Genomic DNA, 24,067 nt, shown 5'->3' on the forward strand with positions numbered 1-24,067 from the left:
AAGGTTGTATCTTCGAATTAGTACTATTGTGAGTTGAGCATTGAAATCTGCAGTGTCTGCAGGAGACGGGACCTTCTAGGACAACTGGGAACACACATGCCGGTCTATGAGGATTACTTTGATGGCTCTGAGTTCTGAAGGCTATAAGATCAGAGCTGGAATATTTTATACGTACCGGAGTATTTACATGCGGTTCCAAGGTATCATTAGTAGGGGTACTGGGCACTGGCAGCGTCCTGGCGCGGACGGGCGCAGACGGGCTTGCCTTTGGCATATGAAGGAGGGAATATTGAAGGTCAAAACCCGTTACAGGCTGTCCAACCTCCTGTAGAGGAAAATTGGCTGATTGAACTGAGGGAGGCTAGTGGATTAGAGAGATCTCCAGTTTCAGATTTACTTTCTCCACCTGGTATGGCAACTGAAGAAAGTTCATCCTTGGCTGAATTATTGAGGAGGGCAGCTGTGGTGTTGGATTGCCAAGTTGCCTCAGTGGAATTGTTCATGGATCCTTTGGTGAATATTCTTCGTAAAGAAGAGATGGGAGTGGAACCTGTGCTCCCTTTTTATGAGTCTCTGTTTGACCTGCTTTTAGGAGCTTGTGCAAAACCTGTGACTGGAGCTCCAGTTGACCGGGCTGTAAGCAATAGGCATTGACCCAGCTCTGGGGACCCACTTTGTCTTTGGCCACATTCCACTACAAAAGGGCTGGTGGTTCAAGCTACTACAGCTTCTTCGGATCCTAATGCCCTTCCTTTGGTTCCATCAGGTAAATAATCCAGATGGTTAGAAGGTTGTGGGAGAAATACATTTTCTTTTATAAGCTCGGCTTTGAGGTCTCTAAACACTACATGTGTTATGGGCAAGTTCTCATGCTTTATAGGAACCTTTGGCGCTGAGGCTACCTTGTCTGTCAGAGGAAGCCAGGGATGAGGGATGTATGTCGTTACAACGCACACTTTTAAAAAGCATGCACTTACAACGCATTTTTTACAACGCAACATCCACTACAACGCATTCCATTACATAGCATGACACTACAACGCATTTTTAAAAACTACCTTTACAACGCATTCCATTACATCGCATACTACCTTTACAACGCATACCATTACAACGCATAATATTAAATTGCATTTAAGGTAAGTATTGGATAGTATAGGGGTAAAAATTACTATTCTAACTCCAGGGGGTGCAACAGTAGGGTAAGTGTTGGATTGCGTTGTAATGGTATGCGTTGTAAAGGTAGTATGCGATGTAATGGAATGCGTTGTAAAGGTAGTTTTTTAACATGCGTTGTAGTGTCATGCGATGTAATGGAATGCGTTGTAGTGGATGTTGCGTTGTAAAAATTTCGTTGTAAGTGTAGTGCGTTGTAATAGTTGCGTTGTAAAGCTTGTTCACCGGGATGAGTTATTGCAGGTGGTACAAGATGGCTAGGAATCGCAAAATTTACCATCAAATGTAGCATGGACACCACTGATTCTGTGGGTAGAGCTATGGCTCAGTTAGTTTCTCTGTGCAGGCATCCATGGCTGCGTCAGTCTTGGTTTTCAGAGATTTTGCAGGAGAGTCTCAGATATGCCATTTGATGGTGTACATTTATTTGGTGAACAGGCGGATTGGCCTTAAGGCGATTCAGTGCTGGTCAACCTGATAAGTCCCCTTGAGTTATTTTGAAAGCATGAGTTTGATGTTATAGCTGGTGTAGTGAAGTATCTACACAATTGAGTTATGATATTTTTCATCTGTTACGTCCAGGAAAGTTTTTTGCTTAATGGAAGGATTTATTGATACCTAGTGCTTTTGATACCGGACAGTGGGGATTACAGAAGTTGTGTTCCATTATAAGTGGTTTTCTTAGTTATTCTGCTAGCTGCCGCAGTACTTGAACTCTTTCGAAGACAGTTTTTCAGTGTCTAATTTGTGTTATGTTGTTTATCTGAGCCCTGTTATACAGACCTCAATGCTTATTTTACTCTGGAGAAGAGTTTATGCTCAAGAGTGATACCATTTTGGTATATACTATACTCTATGTGGGGTATTGTTTGTATGCTGTCGTGAGCATTTTGAAATGTGCATTTATATATATATAAATATTTGTGTGTGTATATATATCTAAATATATGGTTCCTCTACTCATGAAAAATGCCCATTCTGTGGCGGGATCATTACTTTGTGTCATCCAGACTTGCAACATTTTTAACGAATTGTCCGAGTATGTGTGGAACTCTCATACTATCTGGTACTGATAAAAGAACTGACCAATCCCTTCCCTCTGGTTGCGCTAATGACCAATGGGAATTCATCTCTGTATTCAAAAGCACCTCTACGTTGGCTTGTCTGCTTTGTAATACGAGTTGAAAGAAGGCAGACACGCCAAAACGCGTCGTCGTAAATAAATCTTATGAAATGTAAATCCCGAGAGTGCAGTGTGTTTTTACAAACACGTGAGCCATGATATCTAAATATATATGTAAATGGATCGGGCATTATTTGTCTCACGTTTAAGTGGATTGTGTTCTACTCTATGTGTAGGATTAGTTCTCTGTGGTACTTTTTGATTTGTGCTGGCCTGGTATATGATGTAAGTGGGCACCTTGCACCAGTCCAGACAACCCTTATGGTGATTTAAGAGGTCTTAGACAACCTTAGAAGCTCTCTAAATAGTAGCTGTGGAGAGCAGCCTCCAGGTTTTGTCCAGAAGGAATGTAAAGCAGCTAATTTTACCAAATTGCAATCTTATAGTATAGATTAAGTTAAAAGAACCACACCAAGTATTTATAAAAATGTGTATTTATTATATAATACTATCTAGTATGTTCGGGTATCTCCTACACGGAGATAGACACAGTGCACACAATACTTTAGCACAGAAACACAGTAAATAGCACGTAATACACAGTGGAACCCGGGGGGAACCAAACCATATACTTAGAATGTGGTATAAGAACCACGACTCAGGTCAAGACAATGTCGAGAGGACGTACAAGTGCTAGGGACCCAAGGAACCCACCCAAGGTGAGCAGATAGGGACTCCACGGAGAGCGTGCGCAGTGTGGGAACACGACCGCGTGCTCCGCACAACTCTACAGGAAAGTCACGGTTGGATTGTTAAGGATTAAGGACCCCTCCCAGTGGACCCTGAAGAAACCCAGAGGAAAACAGAATGTTGGAGAGCCATCCCACCTGTGGATACCCTAGTACCCACGTTACCTACACCAGGGAAGCCAGGTGCATACGTGTGAAGTGGTGTCGGAAACTTCCATCGAACCCAGTGGAGGACTTCAGGAAAGTGCTGCTGCTGGAAGAGGAGAAAGTGTCCGGTGGAATCCGAAGGTGGATTTGAGATGAGAGGTACCTGCAAGCAGAGGGGACAGAGTCTATGCCACTCAGGAGTGACCAGGAGACTTGTAAGACGATTGACCTTCGATGTCGGGTGTTGCTGGACAGATGACGATGACCTTGACTCTGCAACTGTGAAGACCAGGTGATGCTGAAAAGGACCAGGAGCCATGCAAGAGCTGTCCCACGAAGTATGTTGAGTGCTGAGGGGTCGGTGTCTGGCGGGATTACCAACAAGCCTTGGCAAATACAACCAATAAAGGAATCAAAGAAGGAGCAACGTCGGGACTAGCAAGGTCCAGGGGACTTACCAAAAGCAGGGGAGTCAGGGCAGGCCCTAAGCAATCTGAGGAGCCGAAAAGAAACAAGTGTGACCCTCAGATGGACCCACAGGCCGGAGGCACTGGAGTCGCAAGAGGGCCTCAAGCAGCTCACCAAAAAATACAGGCCACGGTGCACAGCCATGCGGTGTGGCTGAAGATTCTGGTCTCTGGAGATGCTCGAGGTGGGGGCTACTTGGAGCACGAAGATCTTCTTTGAAGAAAGCCAACAAGCCTTTGCAACTGCAAGTTTACACTGTGCACAGGGGTTCGGTTTTTGCCACCCCCATGAGGGAGACTGGCCTCAAACTTGGTGAGAGGGCAGGGCAGGCCTCGGGAGCTGTGGAAAACCACTACCTGTGTTGCAAAACCTTCCGGTGTCTGGAGGAGCTCAGGATCAGCAGACCGGTCGACTTAGTTGTGGTGACTGTGAATGCAGGGGAGTGACTCCTTCACTCCAAGGGAGATTCCTTCAAGTGTCTTTGATGCTTCATGGGCCTTGGAAGGTTCCTGTATGATGCACAGGCGCAGATGATGCAGCAGACTGGAAGGGAGCCGAAGTCAGGCCCAAACGAAGTCCAACAAAGTCCAGAGTGCCCAGACGGTAGAAGAAGAAGTGGTGTCTGATCTGACTCTTATCCTGCGACAAATCTAGGGACCTACATCCAGGTATGCGCTTAAGTACCCTAGGGAAAAGGTTGGGAAGATTCAGGAGACCCTCCCAGTGGCGGGTCTGGACAGGGGGAGATTACTCCCATGTCCTTTGTTAAATTTTGCGCCAGACACTGTTTTGAACTGGACTATGCACAGAGATACCAAATGTGCCCCTCATGCAGACTGTGTAGTGCTGGCAAGGTCACCCACCCCATCCCAATACACTAAATCTTGTCTGGATGGTGGTCACACCTCCCTGTGACAGGATGCCTATGTCTGCCTTTCCCTGCTCGAGCTTGGCTCAGCAGCAGGAGGGCAGAATCGTGTTTCTGGTTGGCAGCAGCTGTTTTCTGCTGTCCGGGTCAAGAAGGCTGGTACCGGGAACACTGAGAGCCTAACGTAGGGCTCTCCCAGTGCTTGGAATCATATCTCCCCAACCAATTACAGTGTGGGGGTATGATTCCAACATGTTTCATAGCAAACATGATAGGATTTGTTGCAGCTGTTTTCAAGATGGTCATCGTGTAATTACGCGGTGCACCTCTATATAGTATATGGCTGACAACCTGGGAGAATGGACTCCGTAGGCTGCAGGGGTGTCCTGCTCATTCAGGGGCACCCTCTCACTTAGAACCAAGCACACTGCCTTCAGGATTGCAAAGGACTGCTATAGGGATGACACTGATTTTAAGTGCAGTGACGCTAGATTTAGGAAACCTATATCTTTAGTAAGTGGTGCAAGCACCAACTTTCACGGGCTGCAATGGTAGGTCTGTAGTGCCATTTTGAATGGTCTCCCATGGGTGGCATAATACATACTTCAGCCCATGGGAGACCTCTGGGGAACCTATGCCCTGGGTACATGGGTACCATATACTAGGGACTTATAAGGGTACCCCAGTATCCAATCTGGGGGGTACCTAAGTACTGAACATAACAATTTAGGGAGAAAGCAGCTAGACTGGGGTCCTGATTAGCAGGATCCCAGTCAGACTAGTCAAATACAGCTTAGCACCAGGCAAAAAGTGGGGGTAACCATAGAAGCACATCCTACTTTCCTACACTTGGGGTATAAGATTTACCCTTTAATGAGAGGCTTAGGTGCAAAAACCTCATAATCAACATTTTTTGTGTCTATTATATTTTTGTAGGGTATGGCACTAGTGTCTATCCCCAAAAATGTCTTCTGACAATTTCACAGGAGGTATCTGGTAGTCTACATTATTATTGATGTGGCTTTGGCTTTTGTCTGGTACTTGCCTTCTGTTTACGAGATGGATGAATTTCTCTGTGTCTGCTGATCTAGAACATTATTAGCTAAATGCTTATCTTTTATTTTTTATTTTTTTGGTCCTCATTTGCCTTACCCTCAATATTGGGAGAGCCAACCACCCTACACCACACATAAGCACGGTATATTATGATGGTGGCCAATTTAACCCAACACAAAAGGGGCTTTGCCGACTCCATCTAGGTATATTTTCAACCTGGAGGACCATACGTGAACCTAGGCAGGGGACCCGGTCCAGGGAGTATTCGAAGGCATAATCATAGGACACGGGGAAAAAAAAAAAAAAAAAACAACCCCGGATTCTATCGCCAGTTAATCAGCAAATTCCAAAAAGCCAAATTGTGTTTACTGCATGATCTAATTAGGTCAACTTTGGATGTTGCATATAAAGACGAAAGCCACCCAGAGTGTAATGGGGCTGTTTTCTCTGTCCAATAAATACAGATTTGCCTTCTAGCCAACAAAATTGCATAGAAGAGGAAGGACCTCGCTTTACCAGTGATGTTATCCTCCAACCCAAAGATGACAAGTGGTAGAGTTATTGACAAGGATACATTTAAGATGGAGTTCAAGGTATTCTTCACTTCTTCCCAGAAACCAGCGATGACTGGACATTCCAAAAACATATGAACGTCACAAGCTTCGATGCAGTTACATTTGTTGCACTTTTTATCTGGGAGAAATTTGGAAAGTCTCAGCGGAGTTATATATGCACGGTGTACTGAGAATAGATGATTTCGTTTTAGCCAAGATGGTTTCACAATTCTGTGGAGTAGGCCAAAGGAGTTTAGCCAAAGATCTTCACACTGAAGGCCGGTCACCCCCCCCCATAACTGGTCTGGAAGGAGAAACTCCCCGTCGCTTTCCTCCAACAGCTGCCAATACCATATGGCTACTTCTTTTTCACCCCCTGGACGATCTACTAACCATTGTTCCAAAATACTAGCCCTCCCTAGGTGGGGATCTCTACGTTTTTGGGATCTAGCCCAACTTTCCATTTGGATAAATTTGAATCTGGAGAGCCCTGACCCAACATGGTCATATAATTCATTCCAGGCTATTAATGCCCCATCCTTGAATAGCTGACCCCATCTAATGATACCAGCTTGTTGTATAATAGATGACAAACTATCGTTTAGGCATGGAGGAAGACCCGGCGAGTCCCAGATTGGAGAGAAATTAGAATAGTAGGACAGCCCCAGTCTCTTCCTAATGCTGGACCAAGGTTTGGTCCATGACTGCAAAATCTTCAATTTAATTTTTTTGAAAAATTTCTGACTCCCGAATTTGAACATAAATCCGTCTGCTACAAGTTCCGCCCCCATTAACATCGCTTTATATATTGAGCCTGGATGAAGGATAGATGGCATTTTTAAAAGCATCCTGGAGTGCGATAACAAGAATGCCCATGCATAATACAGTAAATCCGGCAAGGCAAGCCCACCCTTCTCCCTTCTTCTCCTCAACTTTTTCCATGCTATTCTGGTCGGTTTGTTATTCCATATAACAGTATTTATATCTTGCTGACATTTTTCAATTAGTTTAGGATCAAATGCCAAGGGAATTGCGTTAAAGATGAAAGTAAACTTAGGGAGAATACACATTTTTACGAGGTTTACCCTTCCGATTATGGAGAGAGGCAAATGAGTCCAAGATTTTAAAAGCTTTTTACTCTCAGTACAAATTCTGTTCAAGTTGGAATGCCCCATGATGTCCAATTCTTGGGTTACTCTTATGCCGAGATAGCGCATGGATGTGGATATGTTGACCCCCAGCTGTATATCGGGGAGGTTCCAGACCATTATTTCGCTCTTACTCGAGTTAATGTCATATCCGGAGATAAGACCAAACTCTTCTGCTCGTTTGATAACTACAGGAAATGCCTTAACTGGGTCAGAAGTAAGAATCAAAATATCATCCGCATAGAGTGCTACCCGCCTTTCCCATTCTCCAAAGCTAAAGGATGGAATATTAGCCTCCTCCCGCAAAAGCTGGGCAAATGGTTCTATATATAAGTTAAAAAGAAAGGGGGAGAGCGGGCAGCCCTGCCTCGTACCTCTGGTTATATCAAAGGCCTCTGCCAAGACCCCATTAATCAGCAGTCTGGCCGAAGGGGCAGCATAGAGCTGGTTTATCATTCTGCAAAAGCCAGTCCCAAAATTAAATTTTTTAAGTGCATCAGAAAGATAGAGCCGGTTGACTCTATCAAAAGCCTTAGTTGCATCTAAAGTTAAAGTGGCCAAAGGTAGAGAGAAAGCAGAGGCGATGTCTATGGCTCCTATCAGTTGGTGTGTTAAGTCAGATAGTTGTCGGCCTTTGATAAAACCTTTTTGATCTTGATGGATTATGGCACCCATAACACTGGCCAATCTAGCCGCCATGATTGTTGCAAAGATTTTATAGTCATTATTTAATAATGATATTGGTCTGTATGACCCACAGTCCAGGGGAGATTTTCCAGGCGTTGGAATAAGCACGATTGTTGCCTCCCCCAAAGATTTAGGTGGCAACTCACCCTCTATTAAGATGGCATTAAATAAGGTCGTCAACAAAGGGGCTATGACAGCTTCCAAAGATCTATAAATCTCTCCCGGGAGACCATCGGGCCCAGCCGCCTTCCCTTTTTTTTGGTGTCTGATAGCTTTGATCACCTCAGCCTCTGTGATCTCAGACTCCAAGGCCTTACTTTGTGTTAACGACAAAGTTGGAAGCGTGATGGTTTCCAGCCAACTGTCTCTTGCCTGCTGGTCATTAGGGAGAACATCCTTATATATATCTTCAAAAAAGTCAGAGAAGGCTCTACCTATGTCTAGTTTGGTAGATCTTGTCTCTGCCTCACCTTCTATCCTAATTTCCTTAATGAATTTGAGAGCTTGATCGGATTTGATTTTCCAGGCTAGCAGTTTCCCTGCAGCTTCACCAAATTCAAATTGGGAAGTCTTAAATGCTTCCCATCTTTTATTTACTCTCTCCTGTAGGATACTGTTCAGTTGTAACCTCAGTTCAACCAATTTATCCTGAAGCTGTGGTGTTCCTGAAGGTGAGTCAATCTTTGACTCGAGGAGTTTCATGTCTTGCTCAAGGCTAGCCATCCTCTCTCTATATATCTTACGCCTAAAAGAAGCTCTGTTGGTGATCTGACCTCTTAGAAAGGCCTTAAAAGCCTCCCAGACCACTGCCGAACCTGCAGAAGCTTTGTTGACATCAAAAAATACTGAGGACTCTATTGCCAAGAACTTTACCTCGTCCTCTTCAAGCAAGAGGGTCCGATCAAAAGACCAGGATGGATGAGTAATGGTATCTTCGAGTTTAAAAGAAAATTCTAGAGCAGAGTGATCAGACAAATGCGAAGGTAAATAGTCTATCATAAGTAGAGAGTCCCTTAAACAGTAGCTAAAAAGCGCATAGTCGATTCTAGACTTATGTTTGAAGCGACTGTTCCGAAAAGAAACACCTAACTTATTACCCGCTCTTTCTCGCCATACGTCTGCCAAACCAAGTTGTGTCATAATAGTTACGAGGGTATGCCTAGATTTGACGGAACTGCAGAGTCTAGATTTGACAGATTTATCCAGATTGGGATTGAGAACGATGTTAAAGTCCCCCACCCAGATCACTGGGTCCTGAACTAAAACTAGGTGGTTCCTAATCGCGTCCAGATGTGAGGGGTCGTCAGAGTTTGGGCCATAATAGCCGACTAAGGTAAAAATCTGGGCATCCAATGAGACTCTCACTAATAACCATCTCCCCGAGTGATCTTCTTTGTATTCCAAAATTTGTGCTTTAGCAGATTTTTTAAAAATGAATATAACCCCCCTAATATTGGCGTTATGGTCTGTTGAGCAGAATTTGTCTATCCACTTATGTTTTTTTAACAAGGCAGTAGCCTCTGAATTAAGGAGATGCGTCTCCTGAAGAACGATGGCCTGCGCCTGAGAGTCCCTCAAATACTGTAAAATACAGTCTCGTCTGCCTCTCACTCGCAGACCATTAACGTTCCAGGAGATATAGTGTATTAATGTCATGCTATATAAACTATCACGACTCTCTCCTTATTTGGTCCCCCATATAGTAACATTTCATCTCCAACGCAATGGGAAATCCTGGTTATGAAGAAATTAGCATGGAAAAGAAAAAGCAAAAAAGGTAGACAAATGAGGTTTTTTTGATCCAATAGCTTACCCACCCGCCACCACCCCCCCACAACCCCCCTGGAAAACCCTCCCCTACCTATACTAGCCTGATCTCTGGCCAGCTTTACGCCCACCCACAGCCTTACCCGTCAACCCCACCCCCCGCTGCTGTAGTATGTACTGTTATGGGTGTAGAAAGGATGACCCGGAAGGAATGTAAAAAGGGAGAAAAGGAGGTATAAAAAACACAATTATTTAATTATTTAATTATTTAATTATTTATTTATTTTTTGATACCATCCTTTTTTTTTTTTATAGTGAACTTATGATTCCTACATGTCAAAAGTTTTTATTGACAATGTGTTGACAGGGTCATCCTTATATGAACTTAACCTAACCTATGCTACACAGAGAAGAGAGGCCAAAGTTCAAGGGCAAACAGCTGCCCGGAGCACATGCGAACTCAAAGAGACCGTGCGAAGATGATCGCATTCAGTTATTTGTAGTCCGGTTCTGTTTCCGAATAGAATCAAGTAGGTCGTCAGCATCTTGAGTAGAACGAATATTATACATTTTGTTATTGTGCATAATCCGTAGGAATGCTGGAAACCTCATCTGTACAGTGGCTCCTAAGGACCTGAATTTGTCCATACGTTGCCCCAGCTCCCACTGTCTGTCTAATGTGGTTTTAGAGAGGTCAGAACGTATCTCAAAAGAAAAATCCGAACACTTCAACGATCTAGTTTTCAGAGCGAGGTTTAGGATCTTTTCCTTAAGTGCGTAAGTCAAAAAGTTAACTAAAACCTTCCTGGGTTTAGATCTTGCTGGATTCAGACGGAATGGATCTCTGTGTACTCGCTGGATATCCTTATCTAGTTCCTCGGTTGTTTCGACAAGATTTAAGGATTCCTTCAAAGTCCGAATTATAAAATTTTTAAGGTCCGAACCTTCTTTACCTTCAGGAATTTTTAGAAGTCGAATATTATTGCGCCTGGAGTGGTTTTCCAAAACCTCGACCCTCTCTCTCATGTACTCCCCATCTCTTTGAAGGGTATTTATTTTGGACCTAGCAACCTCCAGATCAGTTGTTAAAAGACCTACAGAGCTTTCCAGTATGCCAGTTCTTTCACATAACCCTTCCACCTTTTGGCCTAATAGCTCACAAGTTGCTCTTATGTCGTTCTGATTTGACTTAGAAACTGCAAAGTCATGTCGGATCTCTTCCCTCATTGCATTAATAGAGCTAACTAGGGCCTCAAGAGTATTGCCCACCCCCAGAGCTTCCTGACCCGGATCTACTGCCTCTATTACCTCCTCAGACTCCTCCACTGTCGCTTTTCCTAGCACAGCTGGGTTTAATATCCCTCCATTTAGCGACTTGACTTGTTGAATAGAGGGGTCATTTAGGGTAACAGTTTCTGCAGTCCCCGCGGTCGTAACCACACCCGAGTCTGGGGAAGTAGTTTCTGAGGGGTCCTCAGACGTCGTCTCATTAGTGGGGAGACTGGGAGAGGAGATTAGACTTGGGGTGGCGTTTAGTGTGAGCTGTTGTTTCCCATTATGAGAAATTTCTCCCCTAGATGCGGCCATATCCTGCGTAATCTTCAATACCTGGGGTAGTGCTTTAAAGTATGAGCGCAATGAGGGAGCTATAACCCCTGGAGCGTTGAAATTCCTATCTTTTGCCTTTTTCTGTCTAGTATGTTTAATAACTTCTTTGGTAGGGCCCCCCTTAGAGACGCCCAAACTTTTTTTATGTTCCAACCTTGACTTTGCGGCCTCCCTCCAGATGCACTCTGGGAGTTGTAGTTTACTGTGTTCCAGCCTAAGCTCCTTGTCCCGACTCTTAGTCTTACTTCTTGTAGCACCTAGACTAGGGTTAAAGGTATTACTGTAGCTTTTATCAATACCTATCTCATTCTGCCCCCTGGTAAGAACAGATACCTTACTTTCACCTGGAGCAGAAGCTTCACAGACCCCTGATGCCTCCAAGTCTGCCAAGTCAGCCAAGTCCGCTGCCACTTGATCAGTCTCCAGCTCCGATGAGTCGGTGACAAGGCGAAACCTTCGCAGCACGGTATCCCTCGGCGTCGGGATCTCTCCTCCCGCTCTTCCGCCGAGAGAAGACGCAGTGTGTGCACTGCGAGCAGCGGCCGCACGGCCGCGCCTAAACTCCACGGCTGCTCTCCCCCAACTCGGGAGAAGGACGCGAGCCGGAGCAGAAGCAGGTGGAGTCGCCGGTTTACACATTTACCAGGACGGCAGCAGTGGTGACGGTAGTAGCAGCCTGCTAAGCCCGTGATGCCTTACTCTCTCCGTGTGTTGGTCAGCGAAGCATAGCAGCGGTGGAGATCGCGGAAGGCCGGTAGGAGCGTGCGAGCCGCTCTAGCTAGCGGCCGCCATGTTTTCCTCTTGCTTCGCTAAATGCTTATCTTATGTACCTTTGCCATTCTTTTGCTATTCAGGTTCTGTCTTATGGCCAGTGATTTTGAGCATGTTCATGTTTTCTCACCTTTAGTGATTGCTGACTTTCCTGGTATTCTATTATGCTATTATAGATCTTCAGGCAGATATTTGGACGCATTTGGACAAAAGATTATTGCCCTATCAGTAAAGACAATTATAAAGCGGAACTCAAAAGTATTAGGAGAACCAGATGTTTCTTCTACACTGAAAAAATAGAAGCGGCTAGTAATTCATCCAAAGAATTATTCTCTATCCTCAAATCACTGTCATCATTGGACCGTACTACTGTGCCCGCTCCAGCTATACTCCCTCTACCAATGCGCAGAGGTACTGCTGTAAAAACAATTGTGATCAAATCTGGCGCCTCGGGATAATTCTAAGATTAGGAATCTGCGGCTAGATCCTGTGTCTACCAGACAAGGCATTACCGAAGGTATGTAAAGTATTCTTTTTGACGTTCCTGGTGCACCTCAATGTATGGCAGTGTTTGGTTGACAGAAGTTTAGGTATGCCTACCCAGATTCTAATTTGTTGCACTGATGACATTTTTTAGTTTGGGTGTCGATATATGTATTTTAAAACTTTCTTTAGTGTGTGTTGCAATTTTGTGGGATACAATAATAGTAAAGATATAAATATTTTGTGTGAACTCACTAATCAACGTGGTTTGAGACGCAGGTAGCCTGTCATCCAAGCGGGTACCCTGCCTCCAACCCGGATGACCTTACCTTGATTGGGGAAAAATTCAACTAAATGGGGAATCAGAGAAGGAGAGCCTACAGTAAAGAGGGGAATAGGGAAAGATGGCAGGAAAAAGGAGTGGTATTTACCATGTGCATTAAGTACATCACCCATTCCTGGAAGGAGCAGGCAGGCCCTGGGATTGCTGTGTGGCTGCTGGATCTGTGGAGGGCAGTGGTCTCGGAATGGATAAATCAACGCGAGGCTGAGGCGCGAGCACCGCTCCCCTCACGACAACCCCCTGCGCAGTGGCAGGGATATTTAACAGCGATTGAGGCTAGAGCCGCTGCGGGCGTTCCACCCCCCTGAACCTCTCTCCCATGTAGCATAGGGATGCGTGGTTACAATCCCTACACTTGTTGTACGACCTTCTTTCCAATCCCCGTGCGCCCACTACTTTCCCCCCCTCCTTCTCCATTTATTCTTGTGTTTCTACTTGAAATGCACGACACGATGGTACACAACCCATCATGGTCCTATGCATATATAATCACAACACTTTTTTATTGCACCAGACCGGCGATTATAGTTGAAATGAGCTTTGTATATATGGAGATTGGCTCTTGTTCTCTTATTAAGGTTACGTGTGAATTTTTTCTTTACTTTTCTCGTTTACTGAGCTTCCTGTGTTAGACTCTGTGCTGTCTCTTTCGGAGGTATGCGGTCTATTGCGAAACTGGATTTGCGGAGCAATGCCCGACTCTCCTATTGATAATCTTGCATATTTGTTCGACTGTGCGGCGCTGCGGAGTGAAGCAGTGAGCCACCCAGCACAGCAGCCATGGACATGCTAAATTGACAGAGAGTTTTCTTTGTCCCTACCCCAGCCATTTGGTATCATTGCTAATTAGTGTTGTCAAAATGTGTGCTCTAATTGTTATGCAAGTGCTCTGGACGTTACATTGCTAAAATCAATAAAAATCATTTATAAAAAAATAAAGGAACATAACCCTTTCCTGACCCAATTGAAATTGGGTCCTTAGTCTTTCATGAATTCCTTAAGTTACTTGTCAAATCAGAGAAGTTTTAAGGCATGAGCGAAGTGGACAATTGCCCAGGGCCCCCACTTTCCAAGGGCCCCCCTGGTAAAGTGATCTTTCTATCACACAATCTCACCTTTGTCATTTCTTTCTTTATTTTTCCTTCAAGCAGGCTTGAATTAGCAGCAAATAGGCCGTAAAATTTAAGGTTGTTCTTAATGTGGGTTCCCAATATATGTTTGGCCCAGGGCCTCAAAACTTCTTAACCTCTTCAATGCCCGTGACGAGCTGGTCTCGTCATGGGCCGCGGTTGCGCTGTGCCCATGACGAGACCAGCTCGTCATAAACCCCGCCCGCTAATACAACGGCCGGCACAGGGCGGGGAAAGGGGCGGGCACTGAAGGGGTTAAGAAGACATTGATCAAAACTGCCCATGGTGTGGTGTAATAAAATATGCATTGCTCATAATCAGCCTATCATAAACGTATGCCATGTTCTATGCATCCAAGCTTTCTTTTTGAATAGGTTTTACTTTTTCCATTTCAGATTTGTTTTCATCACAGTAGTTTCTTTGGATTGCTTTTACATGGCTGATGGCAGTGGACCTTTAAAGAAAGTGTCTAGTAATTTCTTATTAGGACATATTAAACAAATAATTGTTTATTCCTACATTTACATGCAAGTGAATAATTATATTTGCCCATAGTAGCTACATGCTACATTCAAAGATGTGAAGGCTTTGAAGATCTTTTGAAAACAATTGGTTGGGAAGCAGAATACAGCACTGCAAAAAAAAAATTAGGGATCTTCTTTCATGTGAGTTACATATTCAGAAAATGTAATTCTATGAATGAACCAGCGTTTAACAAAACATACAATTTTCCTGGGAGTATCTTTTCCATTTTCAGTCGGTGACAAACAAGGCACCATTTACAAGTTCTGAACTTTTTGTGGCACTTGTTGATAAGCATGTATTTAAAATAGTGTTTTGTAATAGAAAATAAAAAGAGATGAAGAAGTCATTATGGTGTCTTATTTGTTTTTAAATAATAAAAAAGTTACCTATTTTCTTGCTTGATATAGGTGGTTCTCAGTTTGGTGGTGATACCGCCTCGTCACAAGCAACCTCAAGCCGTGGAATGAGCCGACCAGAAAGTATATTAGAGAGTGTATCGTCCTTGCTGTCAGTCGACCCAGATGTTCTTCCTTTTACTTTGGAGCCAAGCTGTGGGACCATACCAGCCTTGAAGAAACAAAATATTCTAATCAAGTTCTCTCCTCTGGAAGTGGGAGAATTTGAGAGCCGGCTTATTTGTAGGTAAGCTGTCTATTGTGAGTATTCCTCCTTGGTTTACAACGTTTGGATAATCCCTGCTGTCTGTCATGACCCTGTGACACTTTTTTCATCTTTTAAAAACAGTCTATCTTCAACAATTTTGTGCTATCCTAAATAGTAAGACTATGCACCTCAAAATTCAGGATTATTTCTGTATTGCCATTTTTTTCAAATTCAATCAGTTTTAAGGCTTTCATTTTGTATGAGGCATATCTCTGTTCAGCTGATCAAAAAAAGTCCCCCTCTCTTGGTTCAGATGGGCTCACTTTGCTTGATTTTTCTGCACTGACCTCTCCAAAGATAAATCCACACACTGTCAGCCAGTGAATGTGAAGTGTTGCATGACAGATAAAAACAACGCTGGTGACTATCTAGATGAATTTATTAACTTTATTAACATCAGCTGCCTTCATGTTGGCTACTTATTTCCCAGCAACTACGGACCACTTGCATGTTCCCTTAGTATGTGTTTTAGATAACCAATGACAAAGAGAAACATTTCCTAACCAGAAGAACTCTCTTTTCAACACTCTTTTCAGGTTATGTTCGGATGATTTAGTTTTCAAAGTCTTTCATCCCTCCATCAAGTTCACCATAAGAAGAGGCACTTGCCAAATGTAATATTTCCAGTAAATACATGCAGTTAATCTCAGTCTGTGGAACCAATTTTTCCCTTCAGTGAAACTTTAATGTGTTGGATAAGTAGCAGTTAATAGATTAGGAGCAATAAAGAATAGACCAGCTCCGAGCAACACATTTTTAAACTCTCCAACCTGCACTAGATTTTTTAGTGGTGCAAGTATCTTTGACAAAAAAACAACTATTCCCTTCTGTACACATACACTTTAATTGAAAAATGCTAAGTCATTGGAGGCAGAATGTTGTTACATCTGGAACACCAGTGTTAAGAGCTACAGGTACTAGCCATTTAGGGAACATATTTATAATGCTTTAAAGAAAACAGCAAAGCTTTTATTGGCAAAATTGGCAGCTCAGCTAATCAAAGACTGTATGGATCCTTCAAACCAAGTTGTGCATGCTAGAAGTAGTAATCAGGTCATTGGGCTTGAGTGTAGTATGTGGCTATATGTAGGCCTACATGCCTTTTGACGTTGAAAAAGTATTTTGTGAAAAAACAGCCACAACAGTTATTTTGAACATATAGAAGCAGATACACCAGGAACTGCGGTCGGCATCTTTGTTTTTCATCCAGACTACAGCAAGAGCACTATGATTGCAAAGCAACATGTGAAATGAAGTGGTGGGTGTAAAGGTTGATATGTAGCTTTTGGAGACACAACTTTATCTGGTCCTTACTATTATCAGGTCAAGGTCCTGGCAAACATTCTTCAAGAGCCCTCCGTCTGCCTTTTCCTGTCTGCTTTCCCACGCAAATGTCTTGATGAAAGACATTTCCACTACACAAGTAGCCATACAAATTATTTCTCCATGAGTGATAGAAAACTGTACAAATTGCTCCCTAGTATCCAGGCACAACATGAGTTACAGCACGCTACCAGAGACTGTAAATCCATATTTTTCTGAATTTAAATAACTGGCTAATCAAAGTTAAGCCATCTGGAGAAACAGAGGAGTATCTTTGTTGTACATCCAACTTCTGCATGAGATTGAATTCAACTTGTTCCTTGTCATTCTTCGTTCTAGCACTGGGTCAACACTTTTAAGAGCTGTTTTGTGCAAAGCAGTTTAGAAATTGTCCTAAGAAAGAGAGTGAGAAGAGAGTAAACTACCATTGTCTGAACTAAACCCCAGTTTCTGCAATTAATTAATTGTACCAGATGTACATACTCTAAATCCTGATGCCTATTTGGAAGGAAAACTTTAAAAGCTCGATTCCTTGCTGCTGACATTACAAATGTATTACTTTCTTCCTAATGTACTTGCACCATATAGGTCTACCTGGGAGGTGGAAAAAGTTTGTTGGGTGTGAAAAATATATTTTGTTATTTTTTCGTTTCCTTACTAAAGATTTATTAAATTTAGAGATTGTTTGTAGTTCCTAGGAAATAATTACACTTTTGTCTGAACTTCAGCACAGTGTTAACTTGCTCATATTCCTATGTTGTCCAAATTTTTGAAGAGGCTTGGAAGCCTATAAATTATTTTCTACCATTACCATTTGTAGTGCCTCTTTAGGACCTTAGCATCATACTTACATTTTTTTGTTGTTGAAATCTTTCATTGAAATGTTTCAAACAGAAATCACAAAGTGTTTCGTCATATAAAGATTGACCCACAAACACTAATGAATAGCACTTAAACATAAGCTTCAGCCTTACAAACAAATCTTTGAGCATCATGAACAGGTAGTTAAACATGTTTATAAAAAAAGGAAAATAAAACTCTATAGCATTTCCCAAAGCAGCCTCCCCTTCTCTCACATTCTAACTCTAAAAAAAAACATACTCGACCCAACTGGACTATGAACTGAAGGAGGAAAGCATCCATTGGAAGGGGCGTTGGAAGCGTGTGAGGGTCAAGGGGGATGACCAAAGGTGCAAAGTTGTCCTGTATGTGGGTCCAGTGCTGTGTATACCTATTGCTCTCTTCTCCCTTCCTGTTGGTGCCATTGTGCTCTATCGAATATCTGTAGCGTTCTCAGTCTATAGGGCATGAAGCAGCCATAATATAGTTTTATCTTTTTATCATATACTGTATAAGGGGTTGCCATCTGCTGATGAATTTCGTTTGTTTGGGCGAGCCTGTGTGAGATTTGTTCCATCACCAGGGTGTGCCATAAGCGGTGGAACCACAATCCTGATTACGGCGCCTCCATTTTCTTCTAGTGAAGGACCAGGTGCTGCCTAGCTGCTCCTGCCATTTGGTATATTAGTTTCCAGACGAGCCATACCCTCTCTATTAGTTGGCTGCACCCACAATAGCATGATACCTGGATCTACTGGGATGGGATATCCTATGACCCCTTTAATGTGACCTAGGATTTCTTTCCAGATTGTTTTAATAACCATACATATGCATGAAGTCCCATCTCCAGCAGAGTGAGGACATCAAAGTCTCTCTAAGGGGTGCTCCTAAAGATCTTTGAGATTACTCGCCATATGCCCTCCTACTGTTTCCTGGAGACTGAGGTCTCTAGTAATGTCTTCTTGTGTGTTTCGTACAGGTGTATTAGCTGGCAGCTTTGAGTCTTGCAGAGTCTGGTAGGTCGTGGATACCAGACCTCTCTTGCCCTCATACAATTGAATGAGAAATTGATTGAATGAGGTTTTTGAAAGGCCTGAGAGACCAAGTGGCAGCCTTAGCAATAACCGGGCGAAGCACCCAATGGCTGAGCTGGTAGTATTGCATCCTTGAGGATTGTGCAAACTGGAATCCCTTTTTACATTGATCGATTTATTGAATCTGACTGCTCATAAACAGGTCACTCAATGTCCTGCAGTCTCCATTCTCCCATTCACCAAATGAGTCAGGTTTTATTGCCAGAGGGAAATCAGGGTTCTGCACAGTGAGTGCGTTCAGGGATGAGAAAGTAGCAAGACATTTCTTACATGCCCCCTTGTCCCATATGTCCAATACCGTTTTGTTGGGGGTAGCAATATACGCGCTTTTTGGGCGATGGGTGCGTGATAACCACACCAAGTTCTAGAGGGGACAGCATGCAACAGCTCAGTCCATATGTAAACCAATGTTTCTCACTCTCACGGGCTACCCACTCGGAAATATAGATGAGGTGTGCCGTTCAATAATATTCCACCAAATTCGGGCATGCTAATCCCCCCTCTCTCTTGCTGTCATAAGAAGTTTATTTGAAATACATGACTTCTTACCCCCTCCAAATGAACGTTTGTAAAGTTTTTTGTAGCATCTTCATATCTTTCTTTGGTAATAGAAGTGGGAAGACCATGGACTATGTGAAGGATTCTCGGTAGGATGTTCCTTATAATTATATTAATCTGTCCTAGCCAAGTAGTATATAGTGGATGCAATCTCCTAGTTTCTTCAAGAATATTTTTCATAAGTGGGACCAATTAACCTTGGTCCACTTGCTGAGGTGGGGAAATGATATTGAGACCAAGATGATATTGAGGCCAAGATATCCGATAGACTTATGGTCCCAGCGAGATGCAGCTAGAGTTTGGAAGTGTGGCACCTCTTGTGGGGAGATAGATTGAGAATGTGTGCCTTTTTTTTGTTGCTTTTGAAGCCAGGCACCACTGCGAAGGCATCCAGAAGTTCAGTCAGGGCTGGGAGTGAGTCTGCTGGGTTAGTGAGGCTAAGTAGGAGACCGGATGCAAATAAATGAGAGTTGTGCAATCTGCCCTAAATAGGGATTCTCGCTATTGGTTGTGTTTGTTGAATCTGTATGGCCGGGGGCTCTGCCGCTAAGACAAAAAAAAAGGGGGAAAGTGGGCAACCCTGCCTTGTGCACCTTGCCACTGTAAATGGTGAGGAGCTTTGCCCATTGATTCTAATGAACGCCATGGTAGCAGGGAGTGTGGCCATGGTTTTACCTCTAATTTGTGGCCCCAGACAAACTTTTTCCAGGACCGTGCTTAGAAAACACCAGCTAACCCAATCAAATGCCTCCTCTGCATCTAATGAAAGGATTAGAGTTGGCATGTTACACTTGTGGAGTTTTCCGATCAAGCGGGCTGTGTGTCAGAGATTATCTGCCCCTTAGGGCTGTCTGATAAACACCACCTGATCTGGTTTGATAAGTCCAGGAAGTATAGGTTCAAGTCTGTGAGCAAGGATCTTGGTATAGAGCTTTGCGTCTGAGTGGAGAGTGCTATTGGTCGATAAAACACGTGTTTTTACCGGGTTTGGGAATCAGGGCAATCTTGGCCTTGTACTTTGTGGGCGGGAGACTAGTGTCTCTCATGAAGGTGTTAAACACCCTTAATAAGTACTCTTGCAATTGTGGGAAGAAGGTTTTATAAAAGGAGATAGAGAGACCATCTAGACCAGATGCCTTCCCCAGTTGCATGGTGCGAAGGACTCCATGCAGTTCAGCTATGTCTATAGGTACCTGAAATTCCTTTGGGATTGGGTGATAGGAGATAGTTTGAATGTCTGCTGGATTTCGGGGACCTGGGCATAGAGTGTTTGATAGATTTCACAAAAAGCCATCGGCTTGTCCTGTTCACTTACAGCCCATGTGTTTACCTTAGTTTTGACTTGAGCTATGTAAGATCTAGCCTTATGTCGTCTGATTTTGCGTGCCCGTGTCATACCCACTTTGTCTCCAGTATCATAAAACCGTTGCTTTGAGGAAATTAGGCCTCATTCAGCTTTGGTCGTTCTGTGGGGATGGTAGGTTCTGTGGGTATGTAGCTGTCCTCTCAGTAGCACCAGCCTTTAGGTGCGTGCGTTTTGCAGGGTCCGTTGGTCTAACTGTTCAATTTCACAGATTTCCACATTGAGCTTGCGTTCTAGAGAGCGCACCTCACATGCTTTGGCAATGTGAACTGAGGTAATACCACCTCACATTCTGGCTTTAAACCCATCCATTTTGGTGGAGTGCCCAGGAAAATCCTGCGATTGAAATATTCCTTGATCTCCTCTTGAATCAATTCTATGTCCACTGGGAAAACTTGCACATTTAACCACCACCTGGGGGCGTGTTTGACTGCCTTGTGTCTATCTCCCATGATAGTTCTATATGTGCATGATCTGATATAGAAATATCAGTGATAAGACATTCTGTCAGAGATAAGTGTAAGAAATGGGTGATCAATAAGTAGTCAATGCAGGAAAACAAGGCATGGATGTGTGAGAAGTATGCGTAATCATAGACATCAGGGTGTTAATGGCGCTAAGCATCTACCAGGCTTAGTTCAGTCATTTCATTATTAAAAAAGCAGATACTTCACTTGTCCCCTGGTATGAGTTGGCTCGCCTATCCAGAGAAGGGTCCCAAGTGAAGCTGAAGACCCCCAACTAATATGCTGTGTTGAAGGCATATATATTTAATAATGTGAGTGTTGTGTTTCACCTCCATTGTTTCAATTTAAGCTATCCCCCATCGGGATATTTATGTACCCCCAATTGTCTTTGACCCAGTGTTGTTTTGCTTAATAATGCAATGCCCGCTGTTTTGGTGGAGGCAGAATCCCAGAATTGATTAGGATATCTAGGGTGTTTCATCATGATTTGATTTATTTTCAGTAGGCGTGTTTCTTGTATAAAAAATGATACCTGCCTCTTGATGTAGGAGGTACCTCTATATTTGCCTGCGTTTATTAGAGGAGTTGAGTCGCCTTACATGTCATGATATTAGTTTAACTGTAGTAGGCGCCCCCATTGTCACACATTGAGGTAAAGCATCTGATGGCCCCTGATCCCAGCCTTTTTGTGTGTCGGTGTCTCGCACACGCCCATCATTAGCCTGTTAGGCATCTGTATGTTTAAGGACCTTGAACTAACTCTCCATCAACAAAATTCTCCAACAAACGAATACCAACAGGGCCAAATCAAACTTCATCATCTACTGGATATAAGGGAGCACATAGGCGTGTCCCATCAAGGGATGCGTCTCTCATAGGATAAGAATGCATATCAAGGGGTTGAGTCAAGTTCTGCAGTCCTCTATTAGGTCCCTGGAGGGAGGGATCGATCAAAGTCAACATTTGTCAGTCCAATTTCGACCAGTCCCATTCCCTCAGTCCAATGTATTGACCCCTCCCAAAATCTGCGACGATCATGATGCATCAGCAGTTCACTGTCACCTGTGCCTATTGGACTTGTCTCTGGTTTGGGAGATTCATGTGTCATATTTTGGATGTAGATGATCATGTCTGCTTTTGCTTTGTTAGAGGCATTGTCTAGGTGTCTGCACACTCTATGTGGTAGCGTATTGTGCTCCATTCAGGACGCAGCTCCTTCTGTTCCGTCCAGGGCCCAGTGTGTGGAGCGTCTCCTTCTGGGTCTACTGCAAGACCTGACAATGTTTTGGCTTCAGCCAATGATCGTATAATCTGACACAGACTTGTAGCTGCAGATTCCTTACCTTTGAATTTCCCAGGCGTCAGGCTCGATCCGTACATTTTTCCTGAGCTATACCCCTTGCGCACGACGTCTGGTGGCTCCATTCGGCTCCACGTGATGGCATCGGTAGCATCGGTTATGACGTTGTGGTGCCTATATAGGTGACACACAGGCGCGCGTACGTCAGTTCTTTTTTTTCCGCACCAGTTAAGCACCGATCCCGGAAGAGCTACCCCTCTGCCGCTTTTTGGCAGGTTTTTTCTCGACTTTTGTCGATATTTTGGATTGGACTTTGTGTGCAAGGGATGTCTTTGAGAAAGACAGGTTTCAAGCCATGCGGGACTTGTTCCCGCATGATGTCGGTTACCGATTCCCACTGCGTATGTCTGTGGTGCCTTGAATGCAACCATGATTTGAAGTCTTGTTCAAACTGTCGGGTGATGGCCCCGAAGCCTTTGAGGGAGCGAGCGATGAAGTTGCTTACTGCCCGGCAGTCAACACCTTCGAGTGAGACTCCAATGAGATCACTGTCGCGTTCGAAGACGAGGAGATCGCGGGACCTCTTACGGAGCCCTAAGTCCCTTTCTCCCATTTGAGGTCGCCTGGACACTCTGGAAAGAGGCACAAAAAGAAGAAGAAGAGGAAGGCCAAGCGGACTTTGACTTCACCTCAACTGGCATCCGTCGTCGAGAGAGGCACGCTCTAGGCACGGTTCTGCGGAGCCGGAGCCTGAGTCGACTTTGCGCATCCCACCCTTTCCGGGAGCTGGAGCGACTCCTGCTCTAATTAAAGAGTTTTATGAGGTCATGCGTCACGTATTTGAACGGAACGACCCTGTGAGCCCTCAGGCCCTGCAGGGTCAGATGGGGCCCCATCGGGTTCAACGCTGTCTGCTTCGGCCACCGTGTCGGTGAGGCCTCAGGGATCCGATCCCTGTTCTGGTTCCATGCCGGTCGTGCCAACGCAATCTTCCCCGGCGTTGAATACCAAGTCGGGGCCTACAGCGTCGCCGATGCCCGTCGGTGGCGAAGACCCATCCTCATCCCTGACAACACGGAGCCAGAATGGCATCAAGGGACACCAATTCCGACGTCTACAGAACCCAGGGGTTCTATGTTGTCGCCTGAGCACTTTGTCGACGTGTTGGGCTCAGGAGAGGAATGGGAGGAGTCTGGAGACCTTCTTGAGAACCAGGATGCCTCTGAGGAGACAATGGACTGGTATGGGGAACTTGGGAAAGCCAGTGGTTTGGATACTTCCCCAGACACTGGCATGCTCTCTCCGCCCACAGTGGCTACGGAGGAGGGGGCGTCCTATGCCATGGTGGTTAAGAGGGCAGTTGAGGTCCTTGGACTGGAGCTGCCCTCAGTGCAGGTTAGAACTAATCTTCTGACTGAGGTGCTTCAGCCTGGGGCTTCCACTTCTGTAATTCTAATGCCCTTTAATGAGGCACTTACAGACAGCTCCGGGCGACCCAAAGTTCCTCAGCCAACACCCCACCCCAGAAAGTTTGATGGTAAAGGCCTCTACCTCCCAAGGCGCATTCCCTTCCACCCCTCAGGATAGGGAATCCTAGAGACTGGACTAATTTGGGAAGAAGATGCTTTCTTCCGGCAGTCTGGCATTGTGGTCGGTGAATACCGCGTGCTTATTGGGCCGTTTCTCCCATTCTCCTTGGCAGGCGGTTGCGCAGGTGCTGCTACAAGTCCCGGAGGAGGCCCGGGCTGTACTCTCCCAAGCTGTCAAGGATGGAAAAGATGCTGCAAAATTCATTATTCTGTGTGGATTAGATACGACCGATTTGCTGGGCAGATAGAGTTCAAGGACGGTGGCCT

At 44.3% G+C, this 24,067-nt stretch overlaps 1 protein-coding gene across 1 annotated transcript in view; it reads left to right on the forward strand.

Annotated features, from left to right (window-relative positions):
- The window catches only part of HYDIN (HYDIN axonemal central pair apparatus protein), a 2,467,744-nt gene that overhangs the window by 2,081,545 nt on the left and 362,132 nt on the right, over positions 1 to 24,067 (forward strand). Inside the window, exon 69 of the mRNA XM_085640020.1 lies at positions 15,011 to 15,245. Within this exon, the coding sequence (XP_085496146.1) occupies positions 15,011 to 15,245 (235 nt within the window). The remainder of the gene's footprint in view (positions 1 to 15,010; positions 15,246 to 24,067) is intronic.

This window comes from Triturus cristatus, chromosome 12 (genome assembly GCF_964204655.1).
Source record: "Triturus cristatus chromosome 12, aTriCri1.1, whole genome shotgun sequence".
Lineage (NCBI taxonomy): Eukaryota > Metazoa > Chordata > Amphibia > Caudata > Salamandridae > Triturus > Triturus cristatus.